The 14878-nt window shown below is 58.7% G+C and overlaps 2 protein-coding genes and 1 long non-coding RNA gene across 3 annotated transcripts; 2 read left to right on the forward strand and 1 right to left on the reverse strand.

Annotated features, from left to right (window-relative positions):
* Window positions 1-663: 663 nt before the first annotated feature.
* On the forward strand, window positions 664-5608 carry LOC136788459 (scavenger receptor cysteine-rich type 1 protein M130-like). Its single transcript, XM_066987005.1, has 9 exons — window positions 664-695; window positions 1949-2790; window positions 2899-3225; window positions 3307-3621; window positions 3744-4058; window positions 4165-4209; window positions 4297-4605; window positions 4967-5002; window positions 5271-5608. The coding sequence occupies exons 2-9, from the start codon at window positions 2445-2447 to the stop codon at window positions 5606-5608; spliced, it is 2031 nt and encodes a 676-aa protein (XP_066843106.1). The 5' UTR covers window positions 664-695; window positions 1949-2444.
* Window positions 5609-5753: 145 nt separating this feature from the next.
* Window positions 5754-7804, forward strand: LOC136788446 (uncharacterized). The gene is made up of 3 exons (XR_010827233.1): window positions 5754-6181; window positions 6898-7050; window positions 7284-7804. It is a non-coding gene; the product is annotated as an uncharacterized lncRNA (long non-coding RNA).
* A 4265-nt stretch (window positions 7805-12069) lies between these two features.
* On the reverse strand, window positions 12070-12928 carry LOC136788485 (olfactory receptor 14C36-like). The gene has a single exon (XM_066987040.1). It carries the CDS (start codon window positions 12850-12852, stop codon window positions 12070-12072), a length of 783 nt encoding a protein of 260 aa, XP_066843141.1. The 5' UTR covers window positions 12853-12928.
* Window positions 12929-14878: the final 1950 nt, after the last annotated feature.

The following is a 14878-nucleotide window of genomic DNA, read 5'->3' on the forward strand; positions in this document are numbered from 1 at the left end:
GGGGCAAGTGGGACAGGGAGAAGTATGGGTCAAGGAACATGGGGCTGTTCAGGGGCTCCTGGGCTGGGGAGGAGTGGGAGCCCTGTGCAGGGCTGGGGGTGGTATGCAGGTGGGCATGGGCAGGGGCAGGGAGCCACTGGTGTGGGAGGAGGTGCTGAGGGTTGTGTGGCAGTGAATGGTGCAAGAGGGCTGAAGCTGGGCACCCCCAGCCCAGTTCAGCCCATGGGGAGAGGAAAGACCCCCGCACCACCCCAGGGACAGGCCATGCAGGACAGGGCTCCCACCCTGGGGGCTGTGACTGTGCCTGATCCAGGGACAATCTCAGACCCGCAGTGTGGGGCTCGAAGCTCTCCTGACCCTTCCCCTGTTGTTGTTTGAAGGGGCTGTGGAGGTGAGGCTGGCGGATGGCGGCAGGCGCTGTGCTGGGAGAGTGGAGGTGAAACACCAGGGCCAGTGGGGGACCGTGTGTGGTTATTCGTGGGACATGTCCGATGCTGCAGTGGTTTGTAGGCAGCTGGGCTGTGGGGTTGCTCTTGAAGCTCCTCACTATGCACACTTTGGGCAAGGATCTGGCCCCATTTGGATGGAGGAAGTTAAATGTCATGGCATGGAGACAGCCCTGTCTAACTGCTCGTATATAAGACGGGAGGTATCTTACTGCTCTCACAGGGAGGACGCTGGAGTGACATGTTCAGGTAAGGACTGAACTTGTTCCCTTCCTCTGGGACAAGGACACTTCTAAGGGACCTGGCTGTGACCTCAGGAAGCAACAAATGGATACCAGAACATGGCTCTGTGTGTCAAGTTGCACTCTGAGCTGGCTCTGTCACTGCTGGTGTCCCTTGTCCCTGGGGAAAGCCCAGTGGGAGCGCACCCAGCCTGGCCCTGAAGCTGGAGCAGCCAACCCTGGGGAGGTGCCCTGGACTGGGAGAGGAAAGCCCCCACCCTTCCCCATTGTGCTGGCTGGTTCCCACCTTTCTCCTCCCATTCACCCAGGCCCTGTCTGGCAGGCTGGTCCCTATGCCAGGGGAATCTAGAGCAACTCCCCCAGCCACCAGCAGCCTCAGGGAAGGGCGTGCCATGGCCCAGGTCTTTTGGGTTGTACCCCCAGCAGACAAGAGAACCTCGGCCAAAGCAGGAGGGCTGCTCAGAGGGCAGGAGCACTGGGCTTAGGCAGAGGAACAGGGTGGCAAGCAGCACCTTGTTCCTGTCCCAGGGTCACTCCATGAGAGCCAAACCCTGGAGACACAACCCCTCCAGGCCATGCTGACCCACTGCCCAGCGTCTCCTGCCTGCCCTGTGCCCCAGGGGCTGTGCCAGCACCTCCTGGCTCTTCTCAGTGCCTGCCTTTGCACTGGGAGCTCGTGTCAGCCCAGGGCTGCTCTCTGCCTGCTCTCCGGCCCTCTGCCCAGCTGGTGGCTGGGGATGTGAATGCCCAGCACCACATTCGGTCCCTGCCTGAGGACCCCCCTTTACCTGCTCCCCAGATGTGCCCCATCTAACAGCAGCTCCCCAAGAGCCCCAGCAGCCCCTGGGAACAGGGGGCTTTTCTGGCAGCTCCAAGGGGTTCCTCAGCCTGGCCTGAGCCCAGTGGGGCAGAGCAGGCTGCAGCAGCCCCCAGTGCCTGGGCCCATTTCCCTGGGCCCACGTGCTGCGGGTGCTGCAGTGCTGGGTCTGTGGTCAGGCAGCCCAGGGGCTCCGGGCAGCAGCAGTTTGTCTGAGCGGTGCCTGCGGCTGGGGGCTTGGGAGAGAGGGCAGCCCATGGGTGCTGGGCTGGTTTCTGAGGAGCAGAAGGGGGACCCTGACCTGTTTGTGCCATCAGCACCCCCTGAGAGCTGCTGGGCTGGCCGAGGGGCTCTGCATGTGGCCACCTTCGGGATGAGGTGGGAGGTGGGCACGGAAGTGCCAGAGGGCTCTGGGAACTCACAGGTCTCCTTGGTTGCTCCAGGATTTGTCCGGCTGGTTGGAGGGGACAGCCCCTGCTCAGGAAGTGTGGAGGTCTACGACAGGGACCAGTGGAAAGCTGTCTGTGACTCCCAGTTTGGTGCCAAAGCTGCCGAGGTGGTCTGCAGGGAGCTGCAGTGTGGCACAGCCTTGTCCGTGCATGGGGCAGCTCACCTGGGAGAAGGGGCCGGTTCCATCTGGGACAGAGAGCTGCAGTGTGTGGGGAATGAACCCGTCCTCTCCTTCTGCCCCACGGGGGCTGCCAGGGACCAGCCCTGCACCCACGGCAATGGCACTCATGTCGCCTGCACACGTAAGGACTCAGGGTGGGATGGTGCCCACGGGGTCTGTGGTGGGGGCAGGGTGGGCACTGGGCTATACTGGGTGGGGGACAGTTGGAGGGAGGTGGTGGTCTGCAGCCCTAAAAGAGTGCTGCAGGAGGAGAAAGGCACGTTGTCCCTTTGGCCTCTCCTGCAGCTCCTGTGGGAGCAAGAGCACAAATGTGGCCTCTCTCACCCTCTGTCGTCCTCGAGTATACAGGGTTCAGGCTGGTGAACGGCAGCACAGCGTGTGCGGGCAGGGTGGAGGTCGAGGTGCTGGGGACGTGGGGGACCCTCTGTGCCTCCCGCTGGGACCTCTCGGACGCCCACGTTCTCTGTCGGCACCTCGGCTGTGGCTTTGCTGAGTCCATTCCTGGAGGAGGGCATTTTGGGAGAGGAACCGGCCCCGTCTGGAGAGACTCGTTCCACTGTGACGGGACTGAAGCCCACCTGGGGCAGTGCCCGGTGACTGCCCTGGGGGCCTCACAGTGCTCCCACGAGAACGCTGCTGCTGTCATTTGCTCAGGTGAGTGCTGGGCAGTGCTGCAAAGTCCATTTGCCCCTGGTGTGTGACACGGCCACCCAGAGCTGGGGACCCCATGGCAGCGCCTGGCTGAATTTCTTCTCTCACCAGGCCCGGCTCGCCCCATGTCCCTGCGGCTGGTGGGCGGAGGGAGCCGGTGCGACGGGCGCGTGGAGGTCTTCCAGCACGGGACGTGGGGCAGAGTCCTGGATGAGCAGTGGGACATGCAGGAGGCCAGCGTGGTGTGCCGGCAGCTGCAGTGCGGAGAGGCAGAGGCAGCCTACACCCCTGTGAGGGCCGAGCGAGGGCTGGGCCCCGTGGGGCTGCACGGGGTGCGGTGCACAGGGCACGAGGCTGACCTGAGCCTCTGCAACACCTCCCTGCCCGAGAGCCCACCGTCAGCAGGAATCATGGAGGACGTAGGGGTCGTGTGCCGGGGTGAGTGGTGCTGCATGTCCCCCAGGTGTGGGGCCGGGTGGGCAGCCAGCCCCTGACGGCCGGGGCTTCTCCCCGCTGCAGGGAGCCGGCAGGTCCGGCTGGCGGACGGGGCCGGGCGCTGTGCCGGGAGAGTGGAGATCTACTACCAGGGGCGCTGGGGCACCGTCTGCGACGACGCCTGGGACCTGGCCGACGCCGCCGTCGTTTGCCGCCAGCTGGGCTGCGGAGGGGCCCTGGAGGCAGCCGGCTCCGCTCGGTTCGGGGAGGGCTCCGGGCAGATCTGGCTGGATGGCGTCAACTGCTCCGGGGCCGAAGCTGCTCTCTGGGACTGCCCTGCTGAGGCCTGGGGGCAGCATGACTGTGGGCACAAGGAGGACGTGGGAGTTGTCTGCTCAGGTGTGCTGGGAGTGGGGCTGGGAGCAGGGCCGGTGAGGCTGTGGTGAGGGCAGAGCCAGTTAGGGCCAAGGCCACCAGTGGCTGATGTGCAAGGACATCGCTTGGGCCTTTCCTCCTTCCAGAGTTCATGGCCCTGAGGCTGGAGAACAGTGACGGCTGCTCCGGGCGCCTGCAGGTTTTCTACAACGGGACGTGGGGTAGCGTTTGCTCCAACTCGATGAATACGAAGACAGCGTCACTGGTGTGCAAGGAGCTGGGCTGCGGGAATGAAGGCTCCCTGGAAACAATTTCTGATGATGCCAAGCTGTCTGGCACCGCGTGGGTGGATCATGTGGAGTGTGGGAAGAGCAACAGCTCCTTCTGGCAGTGTCCCTCTACTCCCTGGCATCCGCAGTCGTGTGATGACCTCCGAGACGAGGCCCACATCACCTGCAATGGTAACTGCATGGGGACATGCAAGCAAAGGTCATCCCTGCTCTCTCCTGCATGACCCCCAAAGCAGTCCCTTCAGCCCAACTTCTCTTTCCTTTGGGACATGGACAGAAAGGCCGCAGGTGGCTGCATGCCCCAACTCCACGAGGTGCACAGGTAGGGAGCTGCCCCTGCACGTGCCCCCCTCACCTGGCAGGGCTGTCCCAGCTGTCCCGGTGCAATGGGAGGTCGCTGCCTCCCCAGACAGGGAGAAGATCCGCGCCGTGGGAGGCAAGGACGGCTGCTCAGGAAGAGTGGAGATCTGGCACCGCGGCGCCTGGGGGACGCTGTGTGACAATGCCTGGGACATGCGGGATGCCGAGGTGGCATGCAGGCAGCTGGGCTGTGGCCCCGCGGTCTACGCCCTGGGCCAGGCTGCCTTTGGAGAGGGGACGGGCCCCATCTGGCTGATGGAGTGCGGGGGAACGGAGCTGTCTCTGCAGGACTGCTGGGCCCAGCCAGGGGACAGCGGTGCCTGCCAGCATAAGGCAGATGCGGCTGTGCATTGCTCAGGTGAGCAGTGTGGCTGGGAGACATCGCTGGGGGCTTGGCAAGGAGCTGGCCTGGGCGTCTCCCCTGCTGGATCCTGGCATGGCCCCACTGCGGGCCCGAGCAAGAGTGTCCCTGCATACTTGGAGGCTTGTGGTGGGTGCTGTGTGCCCTATGGGGCTGGATGTCCCCGCACATCCCCTGGGCTGCCTGCACTGTCCTGTGAGCAGCCGAGAGCAGTGGTGCTGTGCCCTGTCCCTGCCACCCTGCCCAGCCCCGCAGGAGGGACAATTCAGGTGGCACATGTTGGGGCCTTCTGCCAGGGAGGCTGCCTGGTACCGCAGCCCCAGCCTCTCAGCCCGGCTCTCCTTCTCCTCCCCTGCAGCTGCACCCAGGACAGCAACACCCCCCCCACAAGCAGGTAAGTTGTTCTTCCCCTGGGGCTGGGTCTGCCCATGGCCAGGCTGTGACCCACAGCCAGGGGAAGGGGCTCCCTGCTGGGCTCTGAGACTCCCAGGAAATCGAGGGAGCTGGGGGAAGTCTGTGATGTACCCAGCAGGGTGGGAGCTGCCCCATCACCCAGCCCTGTCCCCCCAGCCCCTGCTGCCTTGTGTGGTCAGGAGTGGCGTGTCCTGCCCCCAACCTCTCCCAGGCCTGATGCTGCCCCTGCCATGTTCCTGCCCATGCAGATCCCCCCCGGGGCCCTCTGACCACCACCAGTGAGAGACTCTCGGTGCCTGTCATCATCTGCATCATCCTGGGGGCCCTCCTCTGCCTGCTCCTTGCCCTCCTGGCTGGGCAGGTGCGAAGCGCCAGGGCTCGGCGCAGAGGTGGGTCCTTCCCCAGTGGTCCTGGGGGGGAGATGCCTCCTGGCAGGGCTGGGTGTGCTGGGGATGTTGGTGAGGGGCACAGGCAGAGCTGTGTGCTGCCCCCTACCCCATCTGCTGCCCCACGGATTGATAGACCATGCGGCTGCAGCAGGAGGGGTGGAGAGAGCCCAGACCCCGAGGACATGAGTCCTGGGTGAAGGAGAGAAATGTGAGAGGTGGGCTGAGGGAGACGGGGAGGATGCACTGCTGGCAGTGCTCTGGGCAGCGCTGGCAGGAGGAGCGTGGGGCAGCAGAGTCCATCACTGTGGAGTCAGCCACCCCCCAACAGGGCACGGGCTGTGCTATTGATGCGTGGGGCAGAGATGGAGGAGCTCCGTGGGGAGGGGAAATGCGGGAGCTGGTGCAGGGTCTGTACTGGGTCGTGACCCAGAGACCAAAGGGGCACAAGGGCTGTCTCCAAAGGGATGGTGTGAGGCTGACGCTGCCCCAGACCATCTCCATGGGAATGCTGCCTTCCCTGGGGTTGTGGCCGCAGTGCCAACACAACACAGTGGGGCTGTGCTGTGGGGACAGCCCTGCAGCCCTGTGCTGGCCCAGGGAATGGGGCTGGGGGAGCCCAGTGGGGTCCCGTCCCTCTCTGTCCATCCCCAGACCAGCCCTGCCTCTGTCCCCAGGCTCTGGGAAAGCTGGGGAGCCCTTCCCTGAGGCCGTGTACGAGGAGATCGCTTACAGCCTGGCGTGGGAGAAGCAGCCGAGGTTCAGTCTCTCAGGTGGGTGCATGTCCCTGCGGGGGCACATCTGCAGGGCCCTTTCTCCCTGCCCCAGACCAGGGCTGTGTCCTGCAGCTCCTGCCCATGGTCCCTGAAATGCTGGGGTTTCCATTTCTGTGGGAGAGCATCCAGGTGCTGGTCCCCACCGAGGAGCTTCCTCCCCACCAGCTCTGCCCATCCCAGAGGGGACAGCCCCACTCTGCCTGGCCCTGCACCCTGGGGACATCCAAGGGATGAGAGAAGGGGCTGTCCCAGGGCAGCTCTGGGAGCCCCTCTGAGAAGGGGCTGGTCCCAGAGGAGCTGGGGATCTCCTCCCCAAGCAGCCCCAGCTCTCTTGGTGCCCATCCCCAGCAGTGCTGACCACCAATCAGGGCAGCAGGGCTCATCCCACAGCACCCGCTGCAGCTCTCTGCAGGCTCCTTTTCAGAGGGGTCCCTGACCCAGCTGCAGTCCTACCCCAGGCACAGTGAGGAGGAGGATGGTCTGGGGCCAGACCTAGGGATTGGAGGGGGAAGGAGAGGAAGGGCTCCATCTCTCCTCCCTGCAGACAGACAGACAGCAGTGCCGCTGAGTGCCATCATCAGAGCTGGGAGGATGAAGGCTCTGCTGTGGCCCTGACACCAGCAGCGTGTCAGCCTTGTGTCCCTGCACACTCTCCCATCCTCTGCTCTGCAGGATGTCTCTTCTCACTGCCACCACCTGCCCTCTCCTTACAGATGTCCCTGTCCTGCCCGGAGGTGACCCAGGAGATGGCTATGATGATGCTGGGGAGGTTTCTGACCCTGGGGAGGATCCTGTCCGTGGGAAGGGGGACTGGGATGTGCCCGGGACTCCAGAGGAGGGAGATGGGCCCAGGGATGCAGCCACAGGTGAGAGGGCAATGCAGCACTACCGCTTCTTTGGTGCCAACCCCAGCGCCAGGCAAGTCCATGTTGTATCAAGAGCCTGATCTCCCGGCACGGGGAACCTGTCCTGGGAGATTTCCTGGGGGCTGGGAGAATGGGCCGAATGTCTCAGGGCTGGCGAGGAGGAGGAAGGTGATGTACAGCCCCAAAGGGCTCCCAACAGGACCAACCACAACAGCCTGCCTTGATGCTTACAGGGGGAAGCCTGCGCTCCCGGAGAAGTACTGGGGACCCTGGAGCTGAGGGAGATATCTCATACCCTCTCCTGGGGACCATGGGCTATGACGATGCTGAAGAGGTGTCTCTGGCATGTCCCCATGAGGACACCCAGGATGTGTCACCGGAGCCCCATGCACAAGGGTCCCAGAGCCCCAGGCCAGCAGAGCCCAGCCCTGCCGAGCAGCTGGGTGCAGCCAGGAGGGAGGAGAGCTCAGTGCCACTGGGAGAGCCGTGAGTGCCAGGGAACGGTCTCCCTTTTCCAGCAGGCAGCAGACACACATGGGTATTTCCCCTCTTGGTATTCCCCCGTTTTTATGCTTTGTGTTGGCAAATGTTTATATTAAAACCCTCGGGGGCTTTGCCCCAGATCCAGTGCTTCCCTGCCCAGGTGTCGGGGGACCTCCCTGAGGCTGATGAAGGGGAGCAGAGCTCAGAAACACAGCGGTTGGGGAGGGTCACGTCTTAGGGCCAGCAGGATCAGTGTCTGGCTGTGGGGCTGCCAGAGGCCCTGGACCTGGACACTATTCCTGCTGACAGAGACATTTCCGTCCTGCCAGCCACAGGCAGCTTCCAGACAAAGTGGCTCTCTGTGAAGCCCCATGAGGCACTCACTGGCCGTGCCCACCCTCTGCTTCTTGGGCCCCCATGGAGCCCAAGGATGCCTGCCCAGCACCCACAGGCAGAGATACCTCTCTTACAGGAGCTGAACGGGGAGAAAGGTTGGACCCTTGGGCAGGACTTGGCACCCAAACTGCCCTCCCAGCTCCTGCTGGTGGGTCCCCACAGCCCTTCAGCTCTTCCCCAGCAGGCTCCTCTGCTGCAGGCTGAGAGATGCTTTTGGTAGTGGGGTGGTGGGCTGGAACACCTATTGCAGCATCTATTTAATCCCTTTGGGTCCGCTGTCCTGGCTGTGTCCCATTGCATTGTCCTGCATACCCCCAACCTACATGTCGTGGGGGGCAGTATGAGAGATGGAGAACCCATTGATATGGTTCAACAGTAAGTGAAACACTGGTCTGTTAACAACACTCTTTTGGTCTCAAATGCAAAACTCAGCTTATATGAGCTTCTATAAGTAGAACCATAGAGATTCAAAGAGTTTCAAGGGGGAAATGAATCCTAGCACAGGAGCGAGCAGGACTCATCGAGAGAGCTTTAAACTAGCTATGATGGGAGAAGGGGATAAAACAGGGATCACCAGAGAAGTGCCTGGGGGAACAATGCTGAAGCTGGGGGTGAGGCAGATGTCTCATCTGAAGTGCATCTACACCAATGAATGCAGCATGGGCAACAAACAGGAGGAGCTGGAAGGGATTGTGAGACAGGCTAACTCTGACCTAGTTGCTGTAATGAAGCATGGTGGGATCACTCCCACGACTGGAGTACTGTGATAGCTGGCTACAAGCTCTTCAGAAGGGATTGACAAGGAAGGAAGGGTGGTGGTGTGGCTCTTTATATTCAAGTGTGTATTGATGTTGAAGAGCTTGGGGTTGGGAATGGTAAAGTGTCAATGGATAAGAATGAGGGGAAAGGACTGTAGGGGTGACATCGTGGTGGGGGTCTGTTATATGATCATATGACAAGACTGGTAGATGAGGGAAGGGCTGTTGATGTAGCCTACTTAGACTTCAGCAAAGCCTTTGACATGGTCTCCCACAGTATTCTCCTGGGGAGATTGTCTGCCCATGGTCTGGACAGGTATATTCTTCTCTGGGTAAAGAACTAGCTGGAGGGCCATGCCCAGCAAGTTGTGGTTAATGGAGTTAAGTCCAGCTGGCATCCCGTTACAAGTGGGGTCCCCCAGGGCTTGGTACTGGGGCCTATCTTGTTTAATATCGTTATTGATGACCTAGATGAGGGGATTGAGTGTACCCTCAGTAAGTTTGCAGACGACACCAGGTCGGGAAGTAGTGTCAATCTGCCCGAGGGTAGGGTGGCGCTTCAGAGGGATCAAGATAGGCTGGGGTAAGGCTAAAGGGGTGAGGTTTAACAAGGCCAAGCACCCGGTCCTGCACTTTGGCCACAACAACCCCATGCAACGCTATAGGCTTGGGACAGAGTGGCTGAAGACTGTGAAAGGTACCTGGAAGTGTTGATCGATGCTCGGCTGAACATGAGCTGGCAGTGTGCTCAGGTGGCCAAGAAGGCCAATGGTATCCTGGCCTGTATTAGAAATAGTGTAGCCAGCAGGAGCAGGGAGGTGATCATCCCCCTGTACTCAGCTGTGGTGAGGCCACACCTGGAGTACTGTGTTCAGTTTTGGGCCCCTCACTACAAGAAGGACATCGAGGCCCTGGAGTGTGTCCAGAGGTCAACAAAACTGGTGAGAGGTCTGGAGCACAAGTCCCGTGAGGAGCGGCTGAGGGAGCTGGGATTGTTTAGTCTGGAGAAGAGGAGGCTCAGGGGAGACCTCATTGCACTCTACAACTTCCTGAAAGGAGGTTGTGATGAGGAGGGGGTCGGCCTCTTCTCTCAGATAACTAATGATAGGACTCGAGGAAATGGCCACATGTTGTGCCTGGGGAGATTTCGATTAGAAATCAGAAAAATCTTTTTCTCTCAAAGAGTGGTCAGGCACCGGAACGGCCTGCCCAGGGAGGTGGTGGAGTCACCATCCCTGGCAGTGTCCAAGAAGCACCTGCATGAGGTGCTACGAGGTATGATTTAGTATCTTAGGAGGTAGTATTGGTGATAGGAGGATGGTTGGACTAGATGATCTTGTAGGTTCTTTCCAACCCTGTATTTTTATGATTCTATGACTCTGTGACTAATGGTAACAAGTAATGTGCTTGGGGTTTGACTTCAAGGTAGGAAATGAGGTTGGGGATTAGAGCAATGGATGCCTTTCAGGGTGAGAGAGAGCATTAAGGATAGCACTAGATTTTCGGGTTACTAGTTAGAAATATTACCAGGACATAACATGAAGGTTTTCCCAGTGAGTGTTCCAGAGGCATCAGACTTACCTGAACCCCTCTCACCTCCTCCTAGTCTTTCCTTTCTGTTAGCCAAGACCCTCTTCTCTCCCCCAAATCTCCGACCATTATTCACCCAGCTTACCCCTGGCCTCCCCTAATGTGTCACTGTGTTGGGGGCAGCTTTCTGATGGCCTTTATGACCTCAGAGGCTCTGTCTTCCTGCTGTTGGCCAGCCAGGGGCTGGGACAGAAGTGACCTCACAGCCAGCATCCACAGGGCTACAAGGAGCTGTTGTGCTCAGGAGGCCTCTTCCCAGCCCCCGCAGGAGCAGTGGGCGCAGGGGATGCTCTGCACAATCCCTCAGGTACTCTGCCTGCCAACCAGCTCATGCTTCAGAAGGACTCCTACATGTCCAGGCTCACGTTTCTTCATACAGCCTTTAGCAACTCCAGGGCATCCTGAAGGGAATGGCCGCCTCTGTGTGAAAAAGTGAATCAAGCACTGAATGTGCATTTTAGAGAAATGTGGAGACCTTTGCAGAAAATTATAGTAAAGGCTGAAAAAGGGACTGTAACCTCAAAAGTAAATGACCTTAGGAAACTGTCTGTCCTGAAAGAATTGATGGCAACCCTTGGGAATGGCTTATGGAATTGGGCTCACTCAGATTCAGCCCCCACCCTCTTACCCCAAAAACCCTGTAGCCCCCCACGCCAGCCCCACTCCCCAGCACAGCACAGCACCACACTGCTGGCCCTGGGGCTCCTCAGGCAGCACCACCGCACACACACAGTGCCCTGCTCTGCTCCCGGGACACCCCATGTCCCACACAGCCTTGCCCCAGCCCACCACGTCTGGGCTGGCCTGAGCAGCCATTCCTGCAGCCCCTGCCCATGCTGCCCACAGCCCCCGAGCTGGCGGTGCTGCTCTGCAGAGCGAGGGGGCTGTGGTGCGCGTGGTCGTGGGGGCACTCTGCAGGGCCGTGCTGGTCAGGCTGGGAAGGCAGAGCCAGCTGGTGGGGGGCGCTGCCACTGACTGCCTCCCACACAAGTGGTTCTTTGGCCATGGAGGGTGCGCACAGATAGCCGGCCTTCTTCAGAGTCAGAGACTCATGGAATAGTCTGAGCTGGAAGGGACCCACAAGGGTCATCAAGTCCAACTCATTTCCAATGTCGGGAGCTGTTTTTCACTATATGCAGTCTATGAAATTTCACCAGAGGTATAACAACCAGTTCATCAGACTGTTTTCCCTATGCCTGCTGTGTTTCCTTAAGCTGCAGAGATCTTCTTTGCCTGTTCCCTCCCAGATTTAGCACCTTATCTCTGGGTGGCTCCACCTGGGACATGCCCGTGCTCTATGGGCTGCACGCTCTACTGACTCCCTGGCACGCACTGTCCCTGCCGAGCTCTTGACCTCTCCTGGCAGCTCCCGCTTCCCTCCAGACAGACGCCTGCCTGCCATCAGCCCTCTCACATATTGTGGACAGAGGCAGGTGAATTCACCATCACTGCGGGTGCTGGCCAAAAACAGGGAACAATCACAGGTGTACCCTGACAGAGCTGCTGTGCCAGGACCCTTCTCCTGCACACTGCCACGTGCCCCTGAAGCTCCACCACAGGTCTCCAAGGAAGGCTATCAGGCAAGTGAGACAATGCATGGTCTTTTCTTTTATTAAAATACACAGAAAGCCTGACCCACCATTTATACAAAGCCTTGGAGTCACATTAGGGTGAGGGTACATACAATGTAAGAAGGTATGAACAATGAAATTTCTTTGTGGGCTCTCTACTATGAGAAGTAAAGCAAAGTTAAAAAAAAAAAAAACATTTCTGGGTCTTTATAAAGTTGACATTAAGAAGACGGGCAGTTTATTCCTTCTGATAAACCTCCAGTCATCACTTTCCACACTACATCCTTGAGCTCCTTGTTCCTCATGCTGTAGATGAGAGGGTTCACTGCTGGAGGCATCACCGAGTACAGAACTGCCAGCAAAAGATTCAGGGAGGAGGAGGACATAGAGGGGGGCTTCAGGTAGGCAAAAAAGGCAGTGCTGATGAATAGGAAGACCACGGCCAGGTGAGGGAGGCACGTGGAAAAGGCTTTGTGCCGTCCCTGCTCAGAGGGGATCCTCAGCACAGCCCTGAAGATCTGCACGTAAGAAAGCACAAGGAAAACAAAACACCCAGATACTAAACAGACACTAGCCACAATAAGCCCAACCTCTCTGAGGTAGGCATCTGAGCAGGAGAGCTTGAGGATCTGGGGGATTTCACAGAAGAACTGCTCCAGGGCATAGCCTTGGCAGAGGGGGAGGGAAAAGGTATTGGCAGTGTGCAGCATAGTATAGAGAAAGCCACTGCCCCAGGCAGCTGCTGCCATGTTGACACAAGTTCTGCTGGCCATTACTGTCCTGTAATGCAGGGGTTTGCAGATGGCAACATAGCGGTCATAGGCCATGATGGTGAGAAGAGAAAACTCTGCTAAGATGAAAAAGAGAAAGAAAAAGACTTGTGCAGCACATTCCAAGTAGGAGATGGCTGTGGTGTCCCAGAGGGAATTGGCCATGGCTTTGGGGACAGTGGTGGTAATAGTGCCCAGGTCGAGGAGGGCGAGGTTGAGGAGGAAGAAGTACATGGGGGTGTGGAGGCGGTGGTCACAGGCTACGGCGGTGAGGATGAGGCCGTTGCCCAGGAGGGCAGCCAGGTAGATGCCCAGGAAGAGCCCGAAGTGCAGGAGCTGCAGCTCACGGGTGTCTGCGAATGGCAGGAGGAGAAACTCGTTGGGGAAGCTGCTGTTGGACATTTGTTGCCTCGGGGCATGCAGACCTGCTCTAGGAGAAGAAAAAAGTGAGAAGTCAGGCAGACTGCTCTGAGCAAAACCCAGTCCTCCTTCAGAGATATTACTATTCCTTGTGTGGAATGAAGAATGAGTCACCTCATTCAACAACCCTCCCAAGTGAATGACACTGTGCCTGACAGTGTAGAATGGAGTTTGGGCACATAGTTCACCAGCAGTCCAGTTCAGAACAGAAGCTTACACCCACCTGCACCCTAGACAAAGAAGTAGGAGAACCACACACACGAGGAGAAATAAGAGAGAATACCACAATGCTCCAACCAGCTGACAGAGAGAAAATCAGATGGGCATGCAGTGAAGCCTTCACTCTACCAAGCTCGCATGCCGCCTAGAGAAGTGACACTGCAGGGCAGGTACTCTTAGCCTCCTCATTGTGTATCATCTTGCAAAACTCAGGCTCCTGTCCTCTCCTGGAGGGCCAGCTGAGAAGGAGGTGGCTCATACCCTAAAGCCCCTGAGGGCAGAGGCTGTGCTGGGTGTCAGAGGAGAGCAGGGGGTTGCTGCAGGCCTGGCAGGGAGTGCAGAATCCCCCCTCCCTTGGTGTTCCAGGCAGCAGCTTCCCTGTCCCCACATCTCCTCCCTGCCATTGCTCATAGACCCTGTCCCACCTGCTGTGAACTCAGCTCTGCCCTGCAGACACCTCCTGTCCCAGGACACTTTTCTGGGACATATTCCTGTGTTCAGTGGCTAACGGGCAGCTCTGACCTGTCCTGAGAGCCCTTCAGGGCAGGAAAGTGAAAGAGAAGACTTAGGAGGAGGAGATTTATGGCAGATAATCCCTGCTCTGGAGCTTGTCATTCTCCTCTTCTCCAAAGAAACCATGAGAGTCCTCCAGAAAGATCCCAGAGGCTGTAGGATTTGCCAGTAAATCTGGAGATGGCACCAGGAACAACTGCTGCGTTGCCCTGCAGCCAGAGACTTACCCTGTTCAGGGTTGGGAAGATTTCTCCTGCAGTGAGCTCTCAGCAGCCCCCCTCCACACTGCCTTTAACATCTCCCTCCCTTCTCTCAGCCGCCCTTGTCCCCTGCAGGCAGTGCCCCCAGTCCTGCTGCGCTGTGCAGAGGAGCTGCTCCTGGGCAGAGCTGTCTCTCTGCAGCGCTGCCCGGTTGCCAGGAGCTCCCCTTGGGCCCAGGAGCCCAGCCCAGCTCAGCAGCACAGGGAGCTCTTGACAAGTCCCTGGGTCTCCAGGGGAATCAACTTTGAAACAGACTGAAGTAATCATTTATATTCCTTCACTCCACTGGAGGGGGACCACTGACCTTCCTCATTTCAGAAAAGGTATGACGTCCAAGGATCACCTTTCCAGGTCCTGGTTTTAGGTAGAACACACACCCAAGTATCTCCCTCCCCCTGCTGAGGGATTTCAGCTGAGTCAAACCAGGCATCTCATACTTGTTTGCAGTTCAGAGGCTAGAAGGGGGCTTAGCTGCCTCTCCCATGCCTCACAGAAGCCCACAGGAGTTGGGATTCCTCTTGCCTTGGTTCAGGTGGGCACAAATCAGGCAGCTGTATGTCAGCTGCTTGTCTCAGTTCCCAGCACATTGAATGGAGACAGAGGCCAGGAGGGAGCTGTTCAGATGCAGACACCAGGTGACATTGGAGATGCCAGAGTGACATTTGAGTGACATTTGAAGTGCCAAATTCCTCTGGGTCATAGAGATTTCATTATTGCATGTCCAATATAATATAGCTGTAGCCATTGTTCAATAGCAAAGAAATAAAAGGCAAGCTATGACCTGGTTGCCATCACTGAATCATGTTGGGACCACTCCCATGACTGGAGTGCTGCAATGACTGGCTGTA

Source organism: Anser cygnoides, chromosome 37, assembly GCF_040182565.1.
Source record: "Anser cygnoides isolate HZ-2024a breed goose chromosome 37, Taihu_goose_T2T_genome, whole genome shotgun sequence".
Taxonomy (NCBI): Eukaryota; Metazoa; Chordata; class Aves; order Anseriformes; family Anatidae; genus Anser; species Anser cygnoides.